We start from the raw sequence: 27,437 nt of genomic DNA on the forward strand, positions 1-27,437 counted from the left end.
AAATTTGTCTACACTCCCCACCACCAGGTACAGTTAATGATTTTGCTTCATGAAGTCCACTACTACTAATTTGTAGTAACTGACTTTCTCCACAAGTTGGCGGCACATTGAAAGCGCCAACTCCTCCCAACCACAAAAGAAGAAGAAAAGACTTTACAATCGCGTGACGTCACACTCGACCCTCACATCTTTGTCAGTGAACAAAATGGCAACCTACTGTCTAACTGTGGCCCGGCTCCAGGTAAGACTCGAAACTCAGCTTAAATCCCCTCAGCCGACAGCAGAGCGGGGTCAGCTGTTGTCTCCGAGCGGACAAACCTGGTCGCAGGCGTTAGCGAGCCCGCTGGAGGTCAGAGAAATGTGGCTGGGAGCGAAGAAGCTGCTCAGGTCATCGTGTCCCGAGCCTCTCTGAACGTTATCTAGCTGACGACAGCTGCTTCAAAACTAACCGACTCCGCAAATCACTGTCATTCACTATTATTATCAGATGGTATAGTAGAGACCCAAAGCCTTCAAACGGCTACGGTTGCTTTGGTTCTAACGCTCGGGTTTGGTCGCGACTAGCAAGGTTAACAGCAAGGTTAGACCGCTCAGTGGGTCCTTTAAACACACAAGCTGTGGTTTTCAAAAATGGTTACTCAAATCTTTTTGCTTTATTTGAAGTTAGCGGACTGTCTTCTGTTTATTTTGCCTTTAAAAGGCTCCAGATTTCTGTGCTGCAAAGCAGTTAATTTTCTACAGAATATTCTGCTCAGGTAACCAAAAGCCCATAAATCAAAGAACACAAGCAATCAGGAAATACATCCTTAAATTTGACGTACAAAACAACAAACAGTTGGATCTCTGCAAACGAGTGTATTATTACGACCCCACTCGATGTTAAATGAAAACTCCAAAATACAATATAACTTATGACTAATAAAAATAATTACTATTGTTAGACAGAAATGTCATGTTATAAACATGTTATGCAGTTTATTAATTTTTTACATGTTTGACCAAAACCTGCTGTTTATAGTCAGTTTCAGTTTCTTCATTTTTTTTTGTCATTGGCTGTTGACTCGTAGTTGCACTGACTAAACAAATAAAAGTTGTGCGGTTTTTACATGTTTGACCAAGCTGTTGGTGTATTGAAGTGATCAAATAAATTTGTAATTGAGTACATTTATGTCCATGTTTAAAAAATATATCCATATTTTTTAGTCAATTCTGCACTGTTTTTCTGTATTGGATCAGTAACAGGCGATACTTAATATCAGTATTATCAGCTAAAGTTGAGATCCATAATAACAAATCGTTTGTTAGTGGCGACCTCAATAGATTTCCAGCTGTGTGTTTGGACTCATCTTTTGATGTTTGCGATGTGTGTGTGTGTGTGTCTCCAGCTGGTCCTGGGTCATGGTGCACGGCGCCTGCATGTATCGGCTGCTTACAGAGCCAAGGCCAAAGTGGCCATGAGCCGCTTTGAGCCCACTTCCTTTATCAACTATGACAAGCTCCATAGCAACGTTGAAATTGTCCGAAAAAGGTCAGTGCCTATTGCTCTGGGTTTCCTCCAGCTCTGCCTCATCTGTGTTGATGTATATTCCTCAAAGTGTTCTCTGTCTGCAGGCTCAACCGTCCTCTCACTCTGTCAGAGAAGATCGTGTACGGCCACCTGGACGACCCCCACCACCAGGAGATCGACCGCGGTCGCACCTACCTGCGGCTGCGTCCCGACCGCGTGGCCATGCAGGACGCCACGGCCCAGATGGCCATGCTGCAGTTCATCAGCAGCGGCCTGCCGAGGGTGGCCGTGCCCTCCACCATCCACTGCGATCACCTGATCGAGGCCCAGACCGGCGGAGTCAAGGATTTGGCCAGGGCAAAGGTGAGGAAGCATCTAGTGGAGGACGTGAAACCGTGACGATCGAAACAGGAAGTTCTGCTTGTTCTGCTGTGGATTATTTGTGTTGGTCTACCACCGTAATATCTTTTGCCAGGTCTTGTGAACTGGCCCAGATTTTAGAAAGGGTTTACAGAGGAAGTAGCCCAGGGCAAAAAACTTTTTTTTTGGGTGGGGGATGTCCACTAATTTTTATCTTTTAATTATGTATTTGTTTATTGTAATAAATGTATATTTTACAAACACTGTAGTTCATATAAGAGTTATAGACCCATATCAGGTGAGCTGTAATGATATTTTGGGATTTTTATTTTCATAAACGGTGTTCAAGTTAGGGATGGGCATTTATTGTATTATTAATATTGTGATAAGAAGTTTAATTTATTGTTGTCACAATAAATTCCAATTAATGATGTTTAGAAGGCCCCAAATGGTCCATATTGTTGGGATTCTCAGTTAATTTGAAAATATGAATAAATGCAGTTACTACATGCAGCTTATTGATGCAAATCATACTTCTTTATGTGACTGTTGTCCTAGAGAAACGTATTACAATGTATTTCAAGAGCAGTATTTGAGTTTGTGGTTTGTGATTTCTGTGCCATCCAGTGAGAGCCATAAAGTTACCTAAAAAAAGAAGTAGCAAATATTTTTTATTCTCAAAATAGTTACACAAAATATTGTGATAAAACAACATGTAGCTGCTGGCCAAGAGATGCATTAAACCTACCATTATTAGTTTGTACTGTGTTTATGTATAGGACTACATATTAACATACTGTAATTTATGTTTGTCAAAGAACTTTTTAGTGGACGAGGCACCAAAATGGTTTCCAGCCAAGGGGCCCCCATCTTTGTCAATCCAGCCTTGCTTGTAATTTGTAACCCACAATTGAGCCACAGGTCTGTTTGTTCCCATAGGAAGTGAACCACGAAGTCTACAACTTCCTGTCCAGTGCTGGAGCAAAATATGGAGTGGGCTTTTGGAAACCTGGCTCCGGAATCATCCATCAGGTACAGTGAAACAGGAACTTTGAGACCAATCTGCTCTAAGTATGACGGTGGTTCAATCTACTAAAGATGTAACTCTATATTTCCGTAGGGACTGAAATTAGTTGTGAAGAATCGATTATTGAAATATTTGTCCATTAATTTAGTCATCAATTAATGATACTTGGTGATACAGTCTAAAAAAAAAACATTCAGTGAAGAAACAACACAGTTCTCTATAATTTGCATTTCAGATTTAAAAAAAAACCCTTTCCATGTAAATTTGTTGGATAGTTTTAGTTTCACCTGGTTAAAATTCTGTTAAAAAAATCTTAATATTAAGCACCTTTTATTCTTCAGTTATTAATCGGTTAATCCAAAAAATAATCACCAGATCAGCCTTACACTATTGATGTTGGGTCCAGCAGCCAGAGCTGAGCCTCTGACATGTTGATGTTAGAAGGATTGTTTTATCTGCAGATGCAGCCTTTGCTTCAAATGATCCAGTGTTCACTTAAGGAATGCTGGGTTATTGCATTTCAGGCAATAGAAAGCTAATTTTCTTATTTAAAAAAAAAAAAATCAATTTATTTGCATCTCTCAATGTATTTCAAATTTTTTTCATCCAACTAATTGATTAATTGTCAGAATAATTTATAGAATAATCGATTGCTAAAATAAGCATTAGTTGCAGTGTTAATTTCCCCCAACAAGACGATCTGCATCTCCACAGATCATCCTGGAGAACTACGCCTACCCAGGAGTGATGCTTATCGGCACAGATTCCCACACGCCAAACGGTGGCGGGCTTGGCGCCATCTGCATTGGAGTGGGCGGAGCCGACGCTGTAGACGTCATGGCTGGAATCCCCTGGGAACTCAAATGTCCCAAGGTTGGGCCGATTCCTTTTTTTTTTTCTTCTTTCTCATTCCTTACAGCTAGCCTTGCAGCAAGAAGGTCCTGGGTTCGATTCCCCGCTCAGGGTCTTTCTGCATGTTCTCCCTGTGCATAGTGGATTCTCTCCGGGTACTCCGGCTTCCTCCCACAGTCCAAAAACATGACTGTTAGGTTAATTGGTTTCTCTAAATTCTCCTTAGTGTGTGCATGGTTGTTTGTCCTGCCTGTCTCTGTGTTCCCCGGCGATGGACTGGCGACCTGGGTGACCCCGCCTCTCGCCCGTTGACAGCTGGAGATAGACACCAGCACCCCTCCCGACCTTTGGGGCATAAGGGTGTTAGAAAATGGATGGATGGATTCCTTACAGGTAGTTGTTGTGATTTCCGTCTCTTCTTATTTTAATGCATTCCCCTGTTTTCACCCTTCCAGGTGATCGGCGTGCGGCTGACCGGCACCCTGTCCGGCTGGACGTCTCCCAAAGACGTCATCCTGAAGGTGGCGGGCATCCTGACAGTCAAGGGAGGCACCGGCGCCATCGTGGAGTACCACGGACCGGGAGTCGACTCCATTTCCTGCACTGGTCAGCACAATGAAGAAATCGTCTAAACCTATGAACATTATGACTCAGAAAGCACAACTGCAGAATCTTCTGCTGGTCTTGTTTAGGAATGGCCACCATTTGCAACATGGGAGCAGAAATTGGAGCAACAACCTCCGTGTTTCCATACAACCACCGCATGAGGACCTACCTGGAGAAAACCGGCCGAGGAGGTGGGCTTCCAGTTTGTGTCTTTATGATATAACTGTAATAAAAGAGAGAGAGTGTGATCCGTCACTGAATCTGCAGAGCGACGATCAAATGTGTGTGTTTTTGCTCAGAGATCGCTGCTGTGGCTGATCAGTACAAGGACTTGTTGGTACCAGATGAAGGCTGCGAGTACGACCAGATCATCGAACTCAATTTGGACGAGGTTGGTCTTAACGTCTTACTGTCTGAATTTATTTATTTACCGTATATATGTGGAAAAACTAAATAGTTTTTGCTGCCAACCTGATTCTTAAATTGAGCTGGGTTTTAAAAATTGAACTCTAATAAATATCTAACACTGGAACTGGAAGACATTTTACATATTCAAAATGAATAAAACAAAAGAAACAACAAATAAAAAGAATTATAAAGTCTCTGTGAACAAAACTGTCCTTCAAAAAAAGGCTTTTATCCTCCAGTTTTTGGTAGAAAGAGAGAAAGAGGAAAACAATAAATCAGGTAAATGGAAACTATTGAGTTTTGTTTAATTTTTGTTTTTATCCAATTAATTCATTCATTGCTTACTGCGACAGGAATTCATCAGATATTTAGCTAAATAATGACCACATTAAACACAAACTTCTGGTTTTAAACTTCATCCATTTTCCACTTTGAAAACAAGCAGTTCTGCTGCATAATGAAACATAGTTATAGACTGAAGGCCTGGTATCTCATGTGTTCAGTTTAATAATAAAATGATGCTTTCTCACCTGCAGTCATTTCCTTTTGTCATTATACCTGTTAGAATGTCCTAACAATTCATCACACATTAGATGTTTTTCTTCCTAACTTGTGTGTTTTCTTGCTGTTTCTTTCCAGCTCAGGCCTCACATCAACGGACCGTTCACCCCTGACCTGGCGCACCCCGTCTCCGAGGTCGGCGCCGTGGCCAAGAAGAACGGCTGGCCGCTGGAGGTCAAAGTCGGTGAGGACAGACGGAGATGTGCTGCTCTTCTTGTATCCAGGCTTGACTTTTGTTGAGGATTTCTTCCCTGCTTCGCTTTAAAGGTCTGATCGGCAGCTGCACCAACTCCAGCTACGAGGACATGGGCCGGGCCGCCTCCCTGGCCAAACAGGCCCTGGACAAAGGCCTGAAGTGCAAAGCTCAGTTCACCGTCACCCCTGGCTCCGAGCAGATCCGGGCCACCATCGAAAGAGACGGATATGTAAATGCTGGCTCAAACAGACTGCACATAACTTCTCATTCTGAAGTGGTAAAATTATCACTATTCTTTGTTGTTGTTGTTTTGTGTTTTGTTATCTTTTAGTCAAAGATCCTCAGCGATGTTGGAGGTGTAGTTCTTGCCAATGCATGTGGACCCTGCATTGGACAGTGGGACAGGTAATTAGTTTTAAGTTGACATCAGGTGATGGTTTTTTTCATGCTTATGAGAAAAAAAGATTTTTAACACTGATTATTGAAAAAGAAAAAGCTGTTGGGTCTTTTAGACGTGTACCGTCCAACTCTGTGCTACTTTGGGTTGGTCTATCACAGGGGTCTGCGGCTCCAGAGCCACATACAGCTCTTTAGGCCCTCTGGTGTGGCCCTTCACAAGTTTGGCCCAATCTGCTGAAGAATTTATCAATATTTTAAAATGTAAAGGTAATTATGCTAAGAATGTTAGCTTCAGAAGTTTTTCATAGGTGTTTTTATACAATATATGCAGAGCATCTTCCCAAAAAATAATGTTAATAGTGTTAGGACTATTCTTTTTTTTTACTAAAGAGTTGCATATTTAGGTCAGACTGACTTTTTATTAGCTTATTACCATGATCTAATACAACTGAAGGTAACCCAGTTACCTTCAGCCACATATAAAATGATAATATGTAGCTGAAAATACATAACACTGCCCTGTTTAGTGAAGTTTTTATTAGTAAGGGTGTGTTTTTGTACCAAGGTCCTAGAGGTTACAATAATTGAACATCTCATTGAAGGAAATGTGTTAAACCCCAAAACAAAATTAATGAGACCTGAAACTAAAAATAAAAAATCTGAACAAATTTTCCATAGTAGGTATTATTAAAAATGAGCTATTTGTCTCAGTGAGTCATGTTGCTAAACAAATGCTGTTCAGCTGGACTGAAGGCAAACCTGGCTATTAAAATTGTTGAGGTCGTTGACCCCAAGTTTATTATATAAAATCGTACGGGTCTGGTTCTGTTGTCACTTCCTGTTGTAATAAATCAGCTTGATCAAAGTTTGTATTGATATTCTGTATATTTGTTTATGTGCAGGCGGGATGTGAAGAAGGGAGAGAAGAACACCATCGTTACGTCCTTCAACAGGAACTTCACCGCCAGGAACGACGCCAACCCTGCAACTCATGCGTTTGTCACCTCTCCTGAGGTAAACCCAGACCGGTCCACACCTCCCAGCACACACAGGTTCCCATTCCGTACCTACCATCCTTCCTCCTGCCTACCTCCCTCAGATCGTCACTGCCCTCGCCATCGCTGGGACGCTGGACTTCAACCCAGAGACAGATTACCTCACAACCCCCACGGGAGAGAAGTTCAAGCTGGTGCCCCCCACCGGAGACGAATTACCGGCCAGGGACTTCGACCCAGGGCAGGATACCTATCAGCACCCTCCCAGCGACGGCACCAGCCTCACGGTGGACGTCAGTCCTCAGAGTAACCGGCTGCAGCTGCTGGAGCCTTTTGACAAGTGGAGCGGAAGTGATCTGGAAAACATGGTGGTCCTCATCAAGGTGGGCGCACGCCAGTCTAGATGGGAACGCTCTCACGGCTGCTGGCGTCGGAGGGTAACTCTCACCCGTCTCTCTGTAGGTAAAGGGGAAATGCACCACAGACCACATCAGCGCTGCAGGACCCTGGCTGAAGTTCCGCGGCCACCTGGATAACATCTCCAACAACATGCTGATCGGTGCCGTCAACAGCGAGAACGACGGCATCAACAAGATCAAGAACCACCTGACGGGAGAGTACGGAGGAGTCCCTGATGTGGCCCGACACTACAAGGTGAGAGTTCAAGATGTGACTGTTCAATAGGTTTTCACTGATTCATCAGCCAGCTGATTAATACACATCCATCTCCTTAATTTTTGATGATTTGTGATAAACCGATAATTACTTACATGTGAACCTGATCTTATCTACCTCTGCAAAGGCTTGAAAAAAAATCTGCTGCCTCCTGTTACTTTGGCATGAGAAAGGGCAGACTGGTAGACTCCCACCAGTTTACAGCAAATTACCCGACTTTTTCCAACTTAAGGTTTTTGACACACAGGAGGCAACATCACTCCCTCACCATTCATATCGTATAGAACCAAGCCAGAACATGTAGGCGTGCACACGTAGCGACACTAGAAAAGTTGAAAAACGTTCAACTTTTGTTGCCGTTGCTAACACTGCTATCACTATTGCTGTTATCGCTATCGCGTCCCATGTGTTGGGTTCACCTTGAGTCGTTCGTCACTCCACGTGTCGAGCCCATTAGCAAATTTGTAGCTACATTTAGCAACTTTTTAAACAAAGAAAATTGCATTGGCCAAAATGGGAATCAGCAGGTCAGGCTCTTTAAAGTCTGGTGATCGGCCAGGAAATTGCAAAACGATTCACCCCTTTATGTAATCATCTTTAAAATGTTATTTAAAAAATTACAGTTCATTTCTATAGAATTTCTATGCTGGTTTCAAAAGCATTTGTCTTTCATAATAAGCTGTAAAATCTTGAATTGAAACTCAGTGAAACTGTTTTTATTGCTTCTCCTCTGCAGGCCAACGGCGTGTCGTGGGTCGTGGTTGGAGATGATAACTACGGCGAGGGCTCCAGCAGAGAACATGCAGCTCTGGAGCCCAGGCATCTGGGTGGAAGAGCCATTATTGTCAAGAGCTTTGCCAGAATCCACGGTGAGCCACACAGTTCATGCTGCAAATAGCTATATGAACATGAAGCCAGCTGGGTCAGGTTTATTTAAATAGCCCAATTTTTTAACAAGTGTCCTTTAACAACACAAAGGAGTTTAGTTTCTATGAAATATAGAATCCTACATAAAATATAATCATATAATACATGACATATAATGTAACACAAATACAGTTGGATGATGTATTTGCCAATTGGTAAAATGTTGTCTTTATAAAAATCAGTCAACTCCATCAAGTCACGGCTATCTGTTCTTGTTAGCAAGCATGTAGCAAGTGCAAAAAAGCAAATGGTTAAGTGTAGATTCTATGAAAAAAGAAAACAGGAAGTTGGTGGCAGCAGTAATTACAAATGACATAAATGGAGAATGGCAGCATTGAATAAAGTGAAGAACATTAAAATTGTGTCATTTAGTCTGGTTGATTTTCATCTGAACTGAACAGTTTATTCTCCATCTCTCAGAAACAAACCTGAAGAAGCAGGGCCTGCTTCCCCTCACCTTTAGCAACCCATCCGACTACGACAAAATCCGCCCCGACGACAAGATCTCCATCAAGGGACTGAAATCCTTTGCACCAGGAAAGGTAAGATCTAACATCCGATATACTTTAGCTGTTCAGAAATAGATTTTAAAGAAACATCTCCTCTGAGGGTCTTTTCTCGCGTCTCATCGTTCTCAGCCCCTGACAGCGGTCGTGACGCACAGCGACGGCAGCCAGGAGACGCTGGAGCTCAACCACAGCTTCAACGAGACCCAGATCGAGTGGTTCCAGGCAGGCTCGGCCCTGAACAGGATGAAGGAGCTGCAGCACTGAGCCGTGGAGGGAGGGAAACAGGGTGGTACAGCTTAAGGGAGGAAACAGAATGTCAAATAATTGTTTCATCATCAGGATTAGCTTGCAGCTTTCACTGAAGTACAATTACCCAACCAAGCAGGAATACTTTTAAATGTCAAGCTAATGATTTTTGATGGAACAGTTGAACTTGGTCCTGTAATTTTTATCTTTTAATCCTCATTCATCAACATTAAGCATATTTTTGAAATGATGCGAGGCTACTGTGTGTTCATCGAGCAGAGAGTACCGGTTATAGACCCTCACACACTCTTGACACAATAAGCTGTGACCTGACCCGGGACATAGTAAACGTTGACCCCTGGTCGCTATTGCAGTTGTGCAAACAAGTTAGCACAATGTTGAGTAGCTGCTCGGTCTGCTGAACACAGTCACTCTGCTGCTTTTGGGCTCATCTTTGCAATGGTTTCTTCTATTTCTGGACTCGGTTAGCACACCTACGGAAACGTAGCAGAACGTTAAAGGAAAAAAATAAACTTTCTCGTCCGAGACCAGATACTTTCTCGTGCGCAACAGATGGCATCTCCTGCGCTCGAGACGCTGCATACCATCTCGAGCACACCAAATATTATCTGCTTCTCACGAGATAGTATGCGGTACGCGCGCCACGCCATGTCACGTGCGCCACATATTATCTGGCGATAATGAGACATTAATTGGTGCGCATGAGATAGTATCCGGTGCGCTCGAGAAAGTTTCGTTTTTCTTTTGTCCTTGAATGTCCTGCTACGGGTTCGGTACAAACCTGGGTTACATCACACGGACCTAAAATAAACTCTTACACTTAATGCTCGTTTTTCTGCCCTCTGGTGGCCCAAAGGCGGTACTGCAGAGCATCGTAGCTGCAGCAGGCAGACCTGTTGTATGTATACGAAAGGAACATAAAGATGACTCGTGAGACGTACTGAGCGTCAGATTGCTGTATATCTAACAGAGTTAGACCAGTAGGGATCGTTTTTATATTTATGTGTTAGAGTTGATTTTCAACACAGCACAGCAACACTTCATTTGCTTTAATACGCTGTCAAACTGTTGTAACTCTTCCCCGATGCTTCCACTGCTCTCATGATCACTTCTAATGAGGTCAAGCGCATGATGTTTTCTCTTCTGCTGTTATGTATTTATAATAATTTTTCTGCAGCAGCTCCAGGCCGTCGTCAGTTCACTCACAGGGTAACCTTGCAGCTTGTATTTTTCGGTGGTCTCTTTATGTGCAGCTTTCATATATATATATATATATATAGATATGTTTTTTTTTTTTTAGCCCCGCTGAAATAATTTAACAGATTTTTTTGAGCAATGAGAATTTTAAGAAACTCATAAAACTGTTCTTGTTCTGAGCTTTTGTTTATATATAAGGATAATTCCCAGCAAAACCTAAATTTGGGGAATGTTGGGGGTCAGTCGGTCAAATCAGAAAAAAAAAATCACATTTTTTGATTTATTCTGCCATTCAGACGAAAGCTCTTCCTTGTAACCACTCCATGTAAAGTGCCCGACTCTGTGTGCAGTTCTGTGTTTGTTTGGCTCCCAGATGATCTTTTTCTGTATTACAGAAATTTCAGCAGATTGTAAAATAAAAACTCACTGATATCATTTCTTCAGCTGGTATTGTGGCTGTTTGTTGAACAGTGTTAAAAATCTATATAATCTGAAAAAAAAATGTAAGAAGTTTAGTTTTTCTCCAGCACAGCAAAGTACAGAAAGTGCATTGCTCCTGCTGACTGTTTTTTTCTTACACAGCAAACTCAAACGTGTACACAGCATGCAGTCGCACGGTCTCAAGAACTTCTCCATATTGAAATTGTAGAAATGTATCAAGAGGAAGGTCTAACCAGGAACCAGTAAATTCAAATGATTCTCCACGATTATCTTGGTAATCTGGATTCAGGATCATAAATCAATATTTCCCAGTGTGCATGTATAATTTCTTTGAGCAATTTGGACTCGGGTCAGTTCTGGTCTCTGCATCTAAATAGTGATTCTCTTTTAATTTTCAGATGATGAACTAAAAAAAAGGCCAAAACTACTGTTGGCGTCCTGTAATGTGGCCCGTTTTCTCTAGAAGTGTGCTTACATAGAACCTCAAGATAAAGACTGTGTGCTTATCATCTGGATACTTTCAAATTACACCAGTGTGAAATGTTAAATATTACTTAACTTTAAAAAGTACTCATCAAATGCACCTGCAGCTGTTTAACATCATTTTTAACAGTTTGTTGTCTTATCAATACGTTTTGCCACAACCGGCTCTTTGATGACATTTATGATCTTGATGGCCCGAGATGAAAATGAGATTGACATCTCTGTAAAAAAAATAAATAAATAACGCCGTGGAAAGAAGTGATTCAAAACTCGGAACATTTTCGACTTTTTCAAACTCCAAAAATTTAAAATGTCGATTTTTTTGAATTTTTATTGCCATTTATTTATTTGTTTCAAACAGGTTATTAAAAACGTCAATCTGCAAGGTTTTTTTTTTTTTTCCGAATTTATTTTAGACAAAATTTCTGAGGTGTTGCCTAGTAAATTTTGGTATTTTTAAGTCCAGAAATGACTTTGGTTTATTTTTATTTTTTTTTATTTCTGAGACTAATCTAAAAATATCGGAGTTCTTTGGCGGAAATGTACTCTTCCATTTTTCCCTCTATCTACAGTGGCCATAATACCTACGCCGTCGTACCAAACAGCTGTGACTCTTTTTTTTTTTTTTAAGTTAAATATTAAGACACATATGATCACATGAAGCAGTCATGTCGTAAACAGTGTTGTCCTTAAAGCCCCGCTGATTGTTTCCATCCATTCTGACAACAAAGAATTGACTGTGGTATCGTGAAGCCGGCTGTTGTTTGGAGCTCTCCCTCCCCTCCCCGCGCCCCGTCTCTGCTGCCTCCTCTTTCATTCGCTGCCTTTCTCTCCGTGTGTGTGTGTGCGTGTGTGTGTGAGTGTGTGTGTGTCAGAGGCATCCATACCAAAATCCCCGCACTCATTCAGCTCATGTTCCCGCACCTTTTCGCCGGATCTAGTTACATAACTGCCTTATTTAAGAAGAAGAAGAAGAAACCTTTTTGACGTCCGCGCGACGTTTTTAACGGTGAGTAATCGTCCATCTGTCTCCCTCCCTCCCCATGTTTTGTTTGTTCTTTATCCTTTCAACCGGTCACTTGTCTGAACATGATGGCAGCTGGTTAAAATTCCGACATGACAATACAAATAGTGATATTTGTTCCACGTGAGAGAACGTCCTTTTACGGCAGAAATGAGGTTTTTGTCCACAGGCATCCTCTTCCCTTCTTGTCTCCCGCTTCCACAGTGAGAGAATGTTCTGGAAACAGTCCGCCTGAAGGGTTGGTGTTGCCTATTAAATCATTTAGTCCTGCTAATCTCAGTCTCCGTCAGATTAGACCACAAAAACGGGCCACTTGTCCCTTAAAACGGCCAATTTAAAGTTTAAAGACAGTGAGTGAGTGTGTGTGTGTGTGTTTAGAGGAGTTGACGTGTCCCTCATACTGATGCAGATGGCCACTGTGTCCTGGTTCCACTTGGGTGGTGCGTTTGGCCCTCTTTATTCCCCCTTCAGTACTGAAATCTGCAAATGAAACCCCTTTTAATGACGTGTTTTAGCGAGAAGTGTGAAACATTCACTGCAGACTCGTTCAAGTCCAACTCCTGGCCTGCTGGCAGTCTTACAAGTGGGCTAACTCAGCCAGTCAAGTTTGTGAATTATTTATTGCCCGATTTCCTCCAGCAGTCCTCAGATCCGTCCTTTCCTCTGTGACTCCAGTACGTGTTCTCCATCACTGCATCTGCACCACCTGCAAACGTCAGCCATCTTTAATTTACACGGACTGGAGCAGGGAAACCCCCCCCCCCAAAACAAAACATAGAAATTTTCTTTACTGTCTCTCAGTGCGAAAAGTCCAGGTGCCTCGGCAGCAAAGTGAAAGACAAATAGAAGCATACAAATTCACACAAAGGTTAAAACATATATATTAAAAACAGAACAAAAATGAACAGTAAGGGGAAATTTACAGCACAATAAGATAACACCATGTTATATATAAAAAAACAACCAGAATGCTAGAGATTAAAATAATTGTTCAACTGAGGAGCGTGATCTTAAAGAAATTTACAAAATGTGCTTGTATATTTGTGCATAAAAAAACAACAGACTATTTACAAGAAATGGAAATACTGCAAACAACAGCAAGAATGTAAACAATTATTGTGTTTGATTTTGTTTGGAGCAGTGATGGTTATAAAGTCTAGCAGCAGCTGGGAGGAAGGATCTGTGAAGACGCGTCTTTGTCCGTTTAGGACGCAGCAGTCTGTCAATTAAAGGGCTCTTAAAGTTAAAACTAAAGAGCTGTTTCAGACATGAACCATAACTCAAAATTACTCTAGAGACCCCCGGTTTTGAGTTTCTAAAATAATTTTTGGTTGGTACAAATGGGCAGATGGTCAGTACAAAACATCCAGCCATAGAAATCTCGCCTTCTTTCCTGGAAAACCAGGGAACCAAATTGTGACAGGGCGGACCTAAAACCTTTATGGATATTAAAACTTCACAAAGGCTTTGGCTATTAGTTTAGAAATGTATTAATTGTGCACAAATCTTGTACAAAGTACAAGATAAGATCATGTTCTCACATTCTAAACCAATCAGAGCAGATTGAGCTTTAAATGGGCTCTGACAGTTTTTCGTAGAAAACAACTGGAATTGCTGAAATCAACACTGTCATTTTTTTTTTATTTCAAGTTAACGCTCACAAAGCCATTACCTTGCTACAGCTTAAATGGTTTATAATTTTTTTTTTCATGGCTGTAGGATTGTTGATGACATTTATTTCTTGGCATTTTGACACTAATGCACAGACGCACACATAAGTGGCTGAGCATGGGAGCAAGAGGAGCAGAAAGAAATCGGATCCATCCCTACCGCCAACTTGACAAAGTCTCTGCTAACTATTATTATTTTAAAATAAATATGTAGAAAATGATAAAAGAATTTGGATGCCGCCCACCTTGCTTGGCTGGCCGCTAGAGGTTGAGCGGCTAAAGTCTTTCCTCTGCCTACATCCCCCACAATGCTGTGCAGTTCTGAATCAGCGTTCAGTGAAATTGATGACTATATTATTATTGATCACGTGTCTATTACTGTATATATTGTTATTGACATATTTTGGAATAACTACGTTTTTCTCGCTTTATTGACCAAATTTTTGTGGCAATGAAAGAAGTCTGACTTTAGTTTCAAACACAGGTTATAGATAATGAGCATAAATATCAAGTTTAGGGGAAACAAAAAAAAAGGACAAAATGAACCGTGTGTACATGCATGTGTGTGTACAGCTAATTAGTTTTTATCTGTTAAACAAGGCAGGTTGTGGTAATGCAAATATGCTTAGTTAGTTTTATACTTCAGCTGACTTTTTTTCCCTTAAAGATGAAATAAAAATGATCACTTTAAAATTGTTTTTCTTCCTCTGGTATATTAGGACCATTGCAGATAGAAGAAAGAAAAGGAGGAGTACATTTCTGCTTGAAACATTCAATCTAAAAGGTTTACAATGTCAAAAATTTGCTTGAAAAGAGTAGGAAATTTTAGACAAACCTCAATATTTTTCTAGAAAAAGTTAAATTTCTGAGTTTCAAAGGTCCACTTTTTTTTTCTTTTGCTTTTTCAAAATGTCCTAAATTTCAAAAATTGAAAGAAATTTGACGTTTGGAGCTGAGTAATTTCCAAGTTTTTTTTTTCTACAAAATGTATGAGATTAATTTCCAAACTTCAGGGTTGTTACTCCTACAACGACCCTCCCAAGAAGCCATTATAGATACCGAATTGTGTTCGATGAGCCAAAAATACTTAAATTTAAAAAGGGAAAACGAGGCAGAAGAAATCTGCAAAACCTCTGCTCAAACACGCGTCTTTCATGAAACACAACATCAGTTATTTTGCTCAGATGTCTCGTAATCTACCTCAGATTTGAAGCTGAAACACTTCATTTCTAATCTAAGGAATGCGTGAGTAAGACTTCAGGTCTCCTGCCTGGACATTCTAGTCCACCTCAGTAATGGCCCCAATCCAACCACACTGAACTATATATAGACTGATGGGAAGAGGCACAAAGTGTGCTGCTTGGAGCCTTCGGGAATCACTCTCTCACACACACACACACACACACACACACACACACACACACACACACACACACACACACACACACACACACACACACACACACACACACACACACACACACACACACACACACACACACACACACACTTACCTCATGAGTCTTTCTCAGGCTTTCAGCCTGCCTGTATACGGCCTCTGATGAAGCCGGAGACTCTTCCACCCGCAGCTGTGTTTTCATTACAAACAAGGTTTCGGTGTGAGCGCTGAACCTTTGTTCGACGATGCCCTGCAGTTATCAGTGTGTGCACAGATTGTCATAATAATGAGCCGACTAACGATACAGATCAATTCTCCCTGTTGTGACGGGATAATTTGGTTTGTGTCAAGTGGGTGACTGAGCTCATTTGTGCTCAGGAACGGCTGTTATGAAACGATCCAATGAGCAGCTCATCTTTGAATAAACCGCAATTAATGTTAGTGTTGTGGAAGTAATGCTTTTTATCTAATAATGTCTGATCAGAGGATCCTGAAGGGGATTGTTTTCACGTTATATTTCATATCGGGGTCTTTTTAGCTGCCACAAGCTATGACAGACTTGGCTTTATTTCCACAAACCAGCCAGAGGCATCAATCCAAAAGATCAATAATATCGATACCAAGTCGGTATCGGATTGATACTAGCGTGGTAAGATCAATGCTTTTTGTTTCACTCAACTCTACATCAAAGATGACTTTGGTTTGATTTGCTCTCGAATGAATTTTTTGCAGAAGAACAATGCACATAAACTTTTTTTCTATTGTTACTGTTTGTCACGTTAATGTGGCACCAAGTAATCAAAAGGAAAAACTACAAAAGGTCAGAAGTTTGATGATATGTCAAACTTTGACTACAAAAAAGTATCGGTATCAGTATTGGCCCTGTATTTACTTGTTATTGGATTGATGCCAAAATGTGCAGTCACTCCTCTACTGGAAACACAACTTTAAAACCCTTTAGTGGTGATGTACGCTTTATGATGACAGATTGGGGAAAATAAAAACTGAAAAAGACAAAAAAAGATAAGCTGCAAAAAGGATGACCTTTTTTGAATTTCTTTTTGCTGGAAGTTGTACTACTTTTACTTGATTCATGACAGTGCCTAATGATAAAACTTTTTCATGTGCTATTATCCACATGTCTGATTCATGCCAAACGATGATGACTCATTTCATAACAGCAGCAGTGTGTCTCTTCTGGTCTCAAATGGTGGGCTGAGAACTTCAGACATGATACTAGTGTGTTTAAAAGAGCGAGCAAAGCTCAAAGTCCTCATAACTGATTTCATTTCCATTCACCAATGTGGATTGATAACTGAGAGCTAAATCAGAATATGAAGCAAAAAAATAATAATCTTATTTCATGTCTTTCTTCCTGTCCAGGTACTAATTGATCAAAAAATACATTGTACATACCTTGCTCTACGCTTCGCTTTGTTCAGACGGTCTGGACCCTCCGCTATGGAAAAATGATTGCTTTCTGTAGGCTTCCTTGAGGTTCTAAATGTCACCCAATTGCTAACATTTGCCCTTGACGTACGCGTGTACCATTCCAGTTCAACGCTATGAAGCTTATTGGAAATGACCTGCGCTGTAATCAACCATCCTCCGCCGTAAAGGGAGAAGAACCGATCCAAACAAGATGGCTCTAAATGTTAATTCAATATTTGTCCAACACGGACAGAACGCCTTCATTCACTTCCTTTGGTGCTGTTTATGAAACTACAGGCAGACCATACAATTCTAAAACAACTCAGAAAAATCTGTCATCCTTCACAACCCTTTAGGTCCTACAGACAAAACAAATGTACATGAGGGGCCTCAACAGGGTTTCTTGTTAATGTTGGTTTGTGATGTCACTGGTTTTGTCATCGCCAGACCTTTGGTGGAGGCAGCATGATGTTGTGGGTGGCATCTCAACGTAAAGTGACCAAACTCTCTGTTCCACAGAGCAGGGTTTGTCAGACTATGTCCAGAATTTGGAGCAGAGAGGAAGGAATGTCCTGCATTCCTGACCTCGGTCTCATTGAACCCTTTTTCACGCTGCCTGACTTTTCAACAAACGTTCCACCATTTATTTTTGTCTTCTCTGCTCCAGGGTGTCGTAGCTTCATCCGTCCACCTGGAAAAGCTCCTCTCTGGGCTTCCTCTCCCCGTCAGAAACCCTCGTGCCATGCGGGAGGTGTAACCCTCCACCCTTTTCTTCTTTGTGTGCCACGGAAACCCTAAGCCAAGCCAAGATGTCGGGCACCGACCCGTCATTGCCGACAGACCCCCAGCTGCCTTTGACGTCCCCCCGCACTCCCCTGCAGCTTTCTTTTCCTTTCCTGAGGGAAGGCAGCCGTGTTTGGGAGAGGGAGAGGAAACCACCTCAGCCTGGAGAGCTACCCAGCCCACTGCCAACAAAACGCACACGCACATACTCAGCGTGAGTAAAAACACAGTGCACGAGTTTGTCTTTTGTGTTTTTCTCTTGGTTCTCTTAAGAAAGAGCTTCAAACGACCATCGTATTAAATCAGCCTGTCCATGTCTGCGTCTTTCTCTCTCTGCAGGACAGTACGAGCCAGATCAGGTCCTGTATTTAAGGGCGTGTGTAAAAACTTTTCCAGATCTCAGGGTCATGGATTCATCCGTCCTACGCATGGAGGAGAGGACATCTTCGTTCACATTTCTGAGTGAGTCTTCCTCACCAAGCACACCGTCCTTCATTTTAAGCAATCTCTGCTGACTCCTCTAGAGCTAGTGGCCGTCGCTTTGGGGCAAACTATGTCGTGTCCTCGTTTCTCAGCGCTAGATTGTCATTTTCCTTGCGGTAACATTCCAGTTGCTTCATAATCCTGGAAATTCATTTTCTTAAATTTTACAAGAAAATGTAAAATTCAGAGAGTGAATCTATCTTTGTCACCTATTTACTTTCATGGTTTTCAACGGACTTTGGGGAAATATTGTGCGCTGTACTTTTTCTGCGATTCCAGTAGCTGCTTTCCATTACCATTGTGCTCAAAACTAGGGCTGTTGTAAAAAAAAATTTTAGTAATCGAGTACTCTATAGAATATTTTTACGATTAATCGCGTAATCAGATCTCTCTCTCTCCCCTCTCTTTTTCTCTCTCTCGTACACCCGCAGCGCTCTTCCTACCGTTCGCTCCAAAACACTGAGGACGCGGTCCCGAGAGCTGAAAAACTGTCGTACGCCAAACATCGCCCCACACAATTTAAGAATGCTTATTTCTTCCCAAAACCTCTGAAAACGCCAGGCAATTCAGCGTCATGTTGCTAGCACTTAGCAACAACTCATAGGCGGAAGTGACTGCGCTGCCCACCAAAAATAATGACCCGGCCGGAACACGGCGCGCTAAATAATAAAACATAATTTAACGAGGCTTCGAGGCAGATACATTTTCCTCGAGGAATTTTAATAATCGAGGTACTCGAATCACTCGAGGAATCGTTTCAGCTCTACTCAAAACTAAGTATTGTAAATATTTTTGCTTTTAAAATGAACAGACCTGATCAACTTGGTGGGAGATGAGAGTAAGCAACATTATATATAATTTAAGAGTAACAGGTCTCTCAAAGTGAGCTTGGGGATGTTCTCTAATTTGTAATCGCACAGCTTCAGATCCATTCTCAGGTGAAAAGGTCTATTCAAGCTGTGCCTTTGACTTTTATGCAGGTCTTATTTTATCGTAATTTCTCCCCTCTGGACAGCATTGACGGGGAGTACGTGCCTATGGAAGGAGACGAGGTCACATACAAGGTGTGTCCGATCCCGCCCAAGAACCAGAAAGTCCAGGCTGTGGAAGTGGTCATCACCCACCTGAACCCGGGCACCAAGCACGAGACCTGGTCGGGTCAGATCATCAGCTCCTAGACGAGCGCTTCGGGCGTCACGGCGAGAACGTAACGGAGGATTAGGGTTTTTTTAATTTTAGGCTTTATGTTTTTGTGGTGTGGCAGATAGGGCAATCTGAGCTTTCGGAGAGGTACAAGCGGGGCCACAGATGTTTTGGTACGGAGGGCAAAGTGCGCCGTTAGGCTTGAAGTTAAGCATTGAATGTATCTGAATGTTTTTCTAGTGAAGGTTTATGGGGTCGTCTGTAGGATTTACGTCTTTTACGTCAAAGCCTCGAGTTCGGAAAGTAACACCGCAAATGTTACTCATTTCACCTCGATAGGACGTGTGTTAGTTGGTTTTGAGGATGTGATGTCTCGGTTTATTTGGGACGTGTGAAAGAGGCCAAAACGAGCTCAGATCAAACGGGAAACGGTTTTGGCTCATTGACTGCCAGTGGGAACCATGTGACTTACAAATTCAAGGGACCAGCTTGCTAGAGCTATTTTCTTTTACTTTCATGCTGGAAACTGGCGCACACTGTGCTGCCAAATCTAAAAAAATAAATTAAACACACACAATATATTTACCCTTCTGTTTTTTCTGTTTACAGACTGCATGTTGTAGGGAGAAAAAACTAGTTGTTTTCACGGATGCTTTTTTTTTTTTCTTCTAACATTACAAGAACATATTCATAAGTCAAAACCTTTTCAAGGTTGTTCTTTATGCCGGTAAACCACCAATTGAGTGTACTCACACAAGCAGTTTGGTTTCACAGACATCCTGTTTGTTCTAAAGACGTTTTGGCCTCAGCAGCTGGGTCGAGCTTGACAGTTTAGTTCAGTATTGTAGCACTTTCTGTTAGTAGATAAGGGTGTAGGTCCAGTTTCATTGTAGCCAGGTCCTATGACGGTCACATGTTTTCTGTGGTAGAGATGGTATAATGTTAGCCTGCCACTGGAAAACAAGGCCAGAGGGTTTAGGTTAGAGGGAGGAACATGGCGACGGTAACAGGTCCTGGGTAAGGGTAGGAGATGAAGTGAAGGATTGAGCAGTGATGCAGCTATTTAGGGAATGTAAGGAAGAAATACAAAGTTTCAAGTCAGCACATTGCAAACCATTGCTCACAACCTGAAAGTGAACTGAAAAGAAATAGTTTGAGATTTTGAAGAAACATACGGTTTTGTTGGAGGAAGTTATCTTAGCTGCTAGGTCGCTTTGTAGCAGCTATAGGGGTGTCAAACTCCAGTCCTCCAGGGCCGCTGTCCTGCAGTTTTTAGATGTGCCACAGGTACAAAACACTGGAATAAAATGGCTTAATTACCTCCTTCTTGTGTAGATCAGTTCTGCAGAGCCTTGCTAATGACTGTTAAAAAAGAGGATAATTTAATGTTAATTTTGGACAAAACGTTTGGCTCTATCCTCTTTAATTTTCCCGGGATCCTCAGCGAGTGGCGGCGTGCTGCTAAAGTGAAAACAACAAAGCGTGTTGACGTCACAGATCACAGAGTTTAATCTCATACAAAGCAATCAACAACAAAACTGCAGAGGAACAGAGATATGCATTTTTCTCATAAAAATAAAGACAGACAAGGGGAAGACAGACAAACACAAAACAAAGACAAACAAAAAGGCAAAAAATAGTGGCCGCTCTCTGGATTTTTAGCGCTGACACGAAATTTTATACTGAGTGGGTGTTTCTTCAATTTAATATATTCAATTAAGGCGTTCCGTTCTTCGACCAATTAGAAACTCCCGTAGGGACTCAGAGAAACTTAAGAACCTCCCTGATTTACGGCAAAGATTGGAGGGCCGTCTGGTTTTTGTCTAAGCAAAAGGGCGGACCACTTAGTGCTAATCCCTGTCTGGTACGGGCGGATCCCTGGCGCCGAAAGGTCCTGAGATGAGATTTCGCAGATACCTCTGAAGTCTCTTCCCCCAAACTCCCGTACTTCTGCCCCATCGGAATGCTAATTTTATGGCTCTGTGTGACAGCGGGAGGCCCCTGCTTGTCTGAATGCCTGCTCATTCGGCCCCATCCCGCATCTCAGACAAAACCTGTTCCAAATAAGAGTATTGAATATAACTTTTACACATGTCGTAAGATTAACGGTATTAAGCACTAAAAATAATCATTTTTCCTTAACATGACCTAATTATTCTATTCAGGTGGTGCAGCAGAGGCACATGTAAAAGTTGCAGGACAGCGGCCCTCCAGGCCTGGAGTTTGACACCTGTGAGTTACTAAGCTGCCTATGTCTAGTTTAAGCTAACCATGTCTAGTTTAAGTTGCCCATGGCTAGTTAGCTTAGTTTAACATAACATTTAAAACTCTAAAAATATTATTTTGAATTAATAATACCAGAAACTTAGCTTAATGTCTCATCTTTAATCAATAAAATAATACATTAAGCTAAGCTAGCTAGCTGGAAATAAAATTCAATATAAAGTTCAAATGGAAAATATTTGCCTTTTCTGAACATTAGGCACATTCAATAAAAACAAACAAAATGTCATCATAAAGCAGAAAAAGGTCTTATTGTCATTTTTTTCAACTTGGTAGAAGAAAACAGCTAAGCTGAGTTTAGCAGCAGAAGTCAGAATATTTTACGCACAACAGCAAACCGTTGCGTATTGTGAACATCAGACACATTAACACATAGAACTCAGTATCATTTTGAACCAGAAACTGACCATTGAATCTTTTATTGTTAGAAGATAATGCTAAGCTAAGCTAACTGCAGCCAGCCATTTACACATGTTCTACAGCAAATAGGAAAAGAAGTCATTTTTGATCATCTACCACATATAAACATAGTATTTTTAGATATCATTTGGAATCTCAAACTGAGCATAGCGTTTGATATTTAATTGACAAAGCAAACAGCGTAGTGTTGCTAAGTTAATTAGCTGCTTTATGTAGCGTATATAAAATGTAAAAGCAGCTATTTTTGTTTAGTTCTTGCCAAGTCAGCAAATAAGCATATTTCACAAATTGCTGAACTAATTCTGACACATTGTTGCTGAAAGAAAACAGCTGTTCTGGTTTTAATAAAAAAAATGTTAAAAATCTTGATTTCCTGACATTGTTACAGCATTACGTACATCTTACGTTTTCTAATTGTTACAATAAAAAATAGACACATTTTTAGTTTGTACCTTAAAATAATAAACACCAGACTTTTTTCTTGTCTGTTTTTTTTTTTTTGTGTGGAAGTTTCTTATGTCATATGGAGACTGTGAAACAGACAATAAAAACACAGGTAAAGCTTCCAGATGTACAATTTTTTTTTTAACTTATTTATGTACTTATTTATTTTCATTTGTAACTATGAAAAAAATTGGTTTAGCAATTAAACACTGTATTTCTATGTCTTTGTGTAATTTTAAGCTGTTTAAACGCTGCACATCTCACTCTGATGATCCTTCCCTGCTAAAATCTCCTTCCGACTGTCATGTTATCTTAAAAAAAAGAGAAAAAAACTCAACACGATTTTCTAATTTCTACTTTATCTTTGCCTAACTTTTAATAACTGAATGATGTCCAAGATGGTGACTTTCGCCAAGTTCTTTACGAGTTGTATGTTTAGTTGAGAATGTGCTAATTCAGTTTCATCATGCAGTAACCCAGGCGACGCCTGTAGAGGGAGCTGTTGTCTCATCTCTCATCCTTCCTGGAGTTCTCACTTTTAGAGTGATCTAGTATTACAGTGGCACTCTTTATCTGTTGGATGTCTGTACTGTGGAGAGAAACAAGTCTGATTGTGTTGTTGGAGCACTTTTATTTGTTTTAATTTTTTTTTTTGTCAGATCACTGTGATATTTGTCGTTTCTTGTTTAAACGTTAAATAAAGCTTACAGCTGCATACACAGAAGTGTGTTTGAGCAATATTTCCAGGTACTCTGTCAGCGTCAAGACACTCAAGCACATATTCTGTAGTTTTATCCTTATATTGTCGCTTCACAACAAACATGATCTCAAGGCGCCTTACAGGGAAAACAGGTTTGTTTCATACCGAGTTGTCCATCCTGTTCCTTTACCGTCCACTAGAGGACGTCGTTGTACAAATAATTTTGCATGCACAACTTGCAAAATTCACTTTTTACATGTATCTGTACGACCATATTTGTATCTCCTGCTTCGAGAGACAGTCCCAAGAGCAACAACAACAAAAAAAGCTGTTTTTTCAGAATAAGTAGATGTTCTGCTGGTGTCCGCAAAAAGGCCCGTTTCAAAAACCTCTAAATTGTTGCGTCACAATTTTGTTGCCTACCAACCCCAGACGTGCCCAACCCCTCACCTGGCAACCCAAGTGGAGCTCCACCCACTTCCCGCTGCACAATGGCTCCTGGAATATGAAAATGTTTCGCGATGTGCTGCAGTACAGAGCATGGAGCTCATGCATTTCCTCCCAGTCGCTGGCAACAGAGATGCGTAGCTTCATTTTAGTTTTGATGGCAATGTCTCTGCGATGTTGCCAGAGAAAGTTTTTGTTTTGCAAATCACTCTAGTCTAGGGAGGTCAGGTGTCCTCTGCTCTGACAACTACCGGAAAACCAGGTAGGATTTACCAAAAGACTTGGACTGTTCTTCACAAATCTGCAGATGATGGAGATGTAAGTACATAGTGACGTCTCGTTTTGTATTGTTGTTCGGCAGGAACATGATGTGTCATTTACCATAAGCTAACACTGTGCTAAATGACGCCTCTGCTAGTCCTGTGTCTCATGTTACATTACCCACACTATCTGCACATTTACTGGGAATTGTAGTAAACTTAATGTGATAGTCTAGATGCAGTATATATATATATATATATATATATATATATATATATATATATATATATATATATATATATATATATATATATATATATATATATATATATATATATATATATATTAGAAAATGTCAGATTTTTGAAATAAAATTGGTCATTATGCCAAGTACACCTCGCTGCAGCAAACAGAAAGGGGCGGGGACAGACCACTGTCAGTCTCATACCTTATATGGAAATGTGACTATTTCATTCCGGAAATGAAGGGGGCGCTAGTGACACTATTTCCTGTACCGACCGTGTTATAATAATTATACTAATAATAACGTATTTTATTTGCCAACGCCTTTTAAAACACCCAAGAAGACTTTCAACATTAAAAATACAAATTAAATAGTAAAGAAATGGCTACAAAACGTGATATGTCACGTTGTATGTCTGTCACGTGGTAAGTCACTTTTTTATTTTCAAATCTGTATTAAATCTTTATTTAAAATTATATTAGTAACAAACAATCTAGAATAAGCAACAATAAGGAAACATTATGGAGATGTATTTATCTATCCTTACACCCAATCTATCTCAAACAAAAGTAATAAAACATGAATCAAATCAATATTTTGGAGACAAATGTACATTACATTAAGAGCACATTTATCCATCCATTAATTATCATCAATTATCCCTATAGTTGGGTCATGAGGGCTGCTGACCCTGGACAGATCGCCTATTCATATTATTAGTTGAAAATGGTCTCAAAACAACATCATCATCAAATGTTAACTGTTAGGTTTATTGTTGAGGAAAACTGGCTTTATGGCTTTTCTTTTTGTTTCATAACTCGGCATGGTGACTTAAAGGTTTGTAGCTTCTGTCTTGGTTCTTTGTTGACCACTGTGTAGCGGTCAACAAAGAACCAGACTTAATCACTTTATGATTAAGTTTGGTTGTTTTTTGTTTTGTTTTTTTTTCGGGGGGGGGGGCGGGGGGGGGGGTTCATATTTCTCAGTCGTTGCAAAAATATTTCAGCCAAACTCTTATTGTAATAGATTATTTTGCCAGTAATGTCCGTCTCATGTCTTCATGCCGGGCAGCTGGACGGTGTTGCTGGTGAAAGCCGTCCTGACTGGCGCCGTCTCTCTCTGCTCACTCCTCCTGTTTGTCACTCTGGTTCACAGCAACTGAAGAAGCAGCAGGCCGTAAAAAAAAAACCTTCCACAGTCTCGGCTCAAACTGGAGGAAAGGTTTTCATAAGTCAGAGCTGTGAAGCTTCAAAGGCGATCGGTGTTGGCTACTTGGAGTTGACCGACTTGATCCACCAACTGGTTCAGCTTCCAGTTCTTCCAGTTTGTTTCATTGGTTATGGGTCCATGAGGAAAAAGAGGGTTCTCTGGGTAACATTTCTATCTATTTCACTGAATTAGTTGAAGGTAAGGGTCGAAGGTCAACATCAGGAAACTTTTTCAGTGTGACTGGCTTGTGTTTGTTTTTAAGATGTGAATTTTGTATTTATGTAACTACAAATGAATTCACACTAAAAAACCATTTCTTTTAAACCTGTTCTCCAGTTTGTGCTTTGATCAGTTATGAAGTTCTATTAAAAATGTGGGCGTTCCTTTAATATATAACGTTTCCAAAAATGATTATGGTTAAAATAAAAAGACTCCAGAAATAACAGATTGAAAGAAGAACATTTTATTCAACTCAAGAGTTACAGCACTGATGAATTTTGTGTTATGGAGCATTAATAATGAAAACAATAACAAACAGAAAACAAATCTGCCTTCTAACTATTTATTCTGACGTTTTGTTTTGGCTCTTGAATAATCAGAATCTCGTCTCCAGCCAGGCACCAGAAACCTCGCTGTCCGCTTCTCGAGTCATTGATGTTGTAATTGACAGGAGAGTCCAGCTAAGGAAACAGAAGAACAAATTTGAGAAACGCAGAGTTCCAACGCACGTCATTAAATGCTGAAACTTTTCTGAGATGTCTCAGCAGCTTCAGTTTCTGCTCACCTACCTGTTACATCCAGAGTAATGGTGCCAGGTGAGGTCCATCTCCCCAGCGGTCGGTCTGCCTCAAACCTGTCACAACGGGGGGGAATTTAATGAGAATTGTTTACTGCACTGTATGTATAAAAGTGTTTTAGTGTTGCTCACTGTAAATAAACTTTTTGCACGTTAAAATTAGTTTATTTTTTTGCTTATATGATCTAACAGAAAGGAAAATCAAGGTTTCAATTCTTGAATAATTAAGAAAATAATCTCAACTATAGAATGGCTGAAAAGTTAAGGTTGTAAAAAATGTATTTAGTACCAACAGATGGTGTGTAAACCTGGGGCCACTGGATCGTCTGCCTTTTTTGGCAGGCAGAGTATTTTCGTTTTAGTCCTCAGTCCTCTCTGTCTTCTCTCGCCTGATTGGTCCAGTGATGCTGGCGAATCATCACATGATCAGACACACATTCCTTAATCTCTGTCTAAATCACGGATTATTGCAAGAGACTTTCTCATCAAAGTCATCATCATGTCCTCACCTTTCCCACAAGCTGTTACAACCAGTAGATCAGCAGGTGGAGCAGGTCTTCTTCTGCTTTAATTGTTGGTCAACTCCAGTCATGTGACATGAGTTCACAGAGAAATGAAATAAAGAGAGAAGATAAAGTTAAGGAGGAAAATATGCATGGACAGCAGACAGCAACAGTTTCTAACTGTCAGCTCAGCTCTCTGCAGCTATATTTGAAATGATTAGTCATGTTGCGTAGATAGAAATGTTCTTACTTTTTTTGTCAACTGGGTTCTTTTATCTTCCTCCACCTGACTGGTGGTGTTGAAGGTGGAGGATTACAGGCGGCGCTGGTCTTCTGCTTTAATTGTTGGTCAACTCATGTCATGTGACATGAGTTGATGTAGAAATGAAATCCAGAGAAAAGACAACAGGGTTAACAAATAGAATATAGGTTCACAGAAGGAAGAACAATTTTGAAATTTGAGCTCAATTTCATCCACATTTAAAATAAAAATAAGTTTTCTTACTTTTTTTGTCAACTGGGTTCTCTTATCTTCCTCCACCTGACTGGTGGTGCTGAAGGTGGAGGATTACAGGCGGAGGAGATCCAACCTGGGATGATCAGAGAGTCAGAAATCTGAGAAGTCTGAACTTGGGTCGGGTATTTTTTAAATGTCTATTCTTCTTTTGTGATCCTTCTGTGTTGTAACACATGAACATGCTATTGGCCATATAAACTATTTGTTTCATGAGATTAATAGTTTATCTACATAAAACTTTACTCCACATGCTCTCCATTTCCTTTCCTC

The 27,437-nt window shown here is 40.7% G+C and overlaps 2 protein-coding genes and 1 long non-coding RNA gene across 3 annotated transcripts; 2 read left to right on the top strand and 1 right to left on the bottom strand.

Moving 5' to 3' along the window:
• Positions 1-133: 133 nt before the first annotated feature.
• LOC102235446 (aconitate hydratase, mitochondrial) lies at positions 134-10,925 on the top strand. The gene is made up of 17 exons (XM_005814397.2): positions 134-241; positions 1,386-1,528; positions 1,612-1,870; positions 2,807-2,899; positions 3,609-3,767; positions 4,202-4,352; positions 4,439-4,543; positions 4,652-4,743; positions 5,400-5,505; positions 5,589-5,746; positions 5,849-5,922; positions 6,819-6,930; positions 7,016-7,294; positions 7,374-7,565; positions 8,323-8,455; positions 8,934-9,055; positions 9,152-10,925. The coding sequence occupies exons 1-17, from the start codon at positions 206-208 to the stop codon at positions 9,284-9,286; spliced, it is 2,349 nt and encodes a 782-aa protein (XP_005814454.1). The 5' UTR covers positions 134-205; the 3' UTR covers positions 9,287-10,925.
• A 1,278-nt stretch (positions 10,926-12,203) lies between these two features.
• LOC102235694 (cold shock domain-containing protein C2-like) lies at positions 12,204-20,646 on the top strand. Its single transcript, XM_005814398.2, has 4 exons — positions 12,204-12,419; positions 17,602-17,931; positions 18,057-18,179; positions 19,216-20,646. Exons 2-4 carry the CDS (start codon positions 17,744-17,746, stop codon positions 19,376-19,378), a joined length of 474 nt encoding a protein of 157 aa, XP_005814455.1. The 5' UTR covers positions 12,204-12,419; positions 17,602-17,743; the 3' UTR covers positions 19,379-20,646.
• A 5,436-nt stretch (positions 20,647-26,082) lies between these two features.
• On the bottom strand, positions 26,083-26,688 carry LOC111609816. The gene is made up of 3 exons (XR_002753344.1): positions 26,657-26,688; positions 26,437-26,554; positions 26,083-26,204 (listed from the first exon to the last, which is right to left on the bottom strand). It is a non-coding gene; the product is annotated as an uncharacterized LOC111609816 (long non-coding RNA).
• Between the last annotated feature and the right edge of the window lie 749 nt (positions 26,689-27,437).

Source organism: Xiphophorus maculatus, chromosome 10 (assembly GCF_002775205.1).
Source record: "Xiphophorus maculatus strain JP 163 A chromosome 10, X_maculatus-5.0-male, whole genome shotgun sequence".
NCBI lineage: Eukaryota > Metazoa > Chordata > Actinopteri > Cyprinodontiformes > Poeciliidae > Xiphophorus > Xiphophorus maculatus.

Coding starts and splice junctions, on each gene's coding strand:
- LOC102235694 (XM_005814398.2), top strand. CDS start 17,744: ATGTCGGGCACCGACCCGTCATTGCCGACAGACCCCCAGCTGCCTTTG. Junction 17,932..18,056: donor CGCACACGCACATACTCAGC/GTGAGTAAAAAC, acceptor CTCTCTCTGCAG/GACAGTACGAGCCAGATCAG. Junction 18,180..19,215: donor ATCTTCGTTCACATTTCTGA/GTGAGTCTTCCT, acceptor CCCTCTGGACAG/CATTGACGGGGAGTACGTGC.
- LOC102235446 (XM_005814397.2), top strand. CDS start 206: ATGGCAACCTACTGTCTAACTGTGGCCCGGCTCCAG. Junction 1,529..1,611: donor GTTGAAATTGTCCGAAAAAG/GTCAGTGCCTAT, acceptor CTCTGTCTGCAG/GCTCAACCGTCCTCTCACTC. Junction 5,923..6,818: donor TGCATTGGACAGTGGGACAG/GTAATTAGTTTT, acceptor GTTTATGTGCAG/GCGGGATGTGAAGAAGGGAG.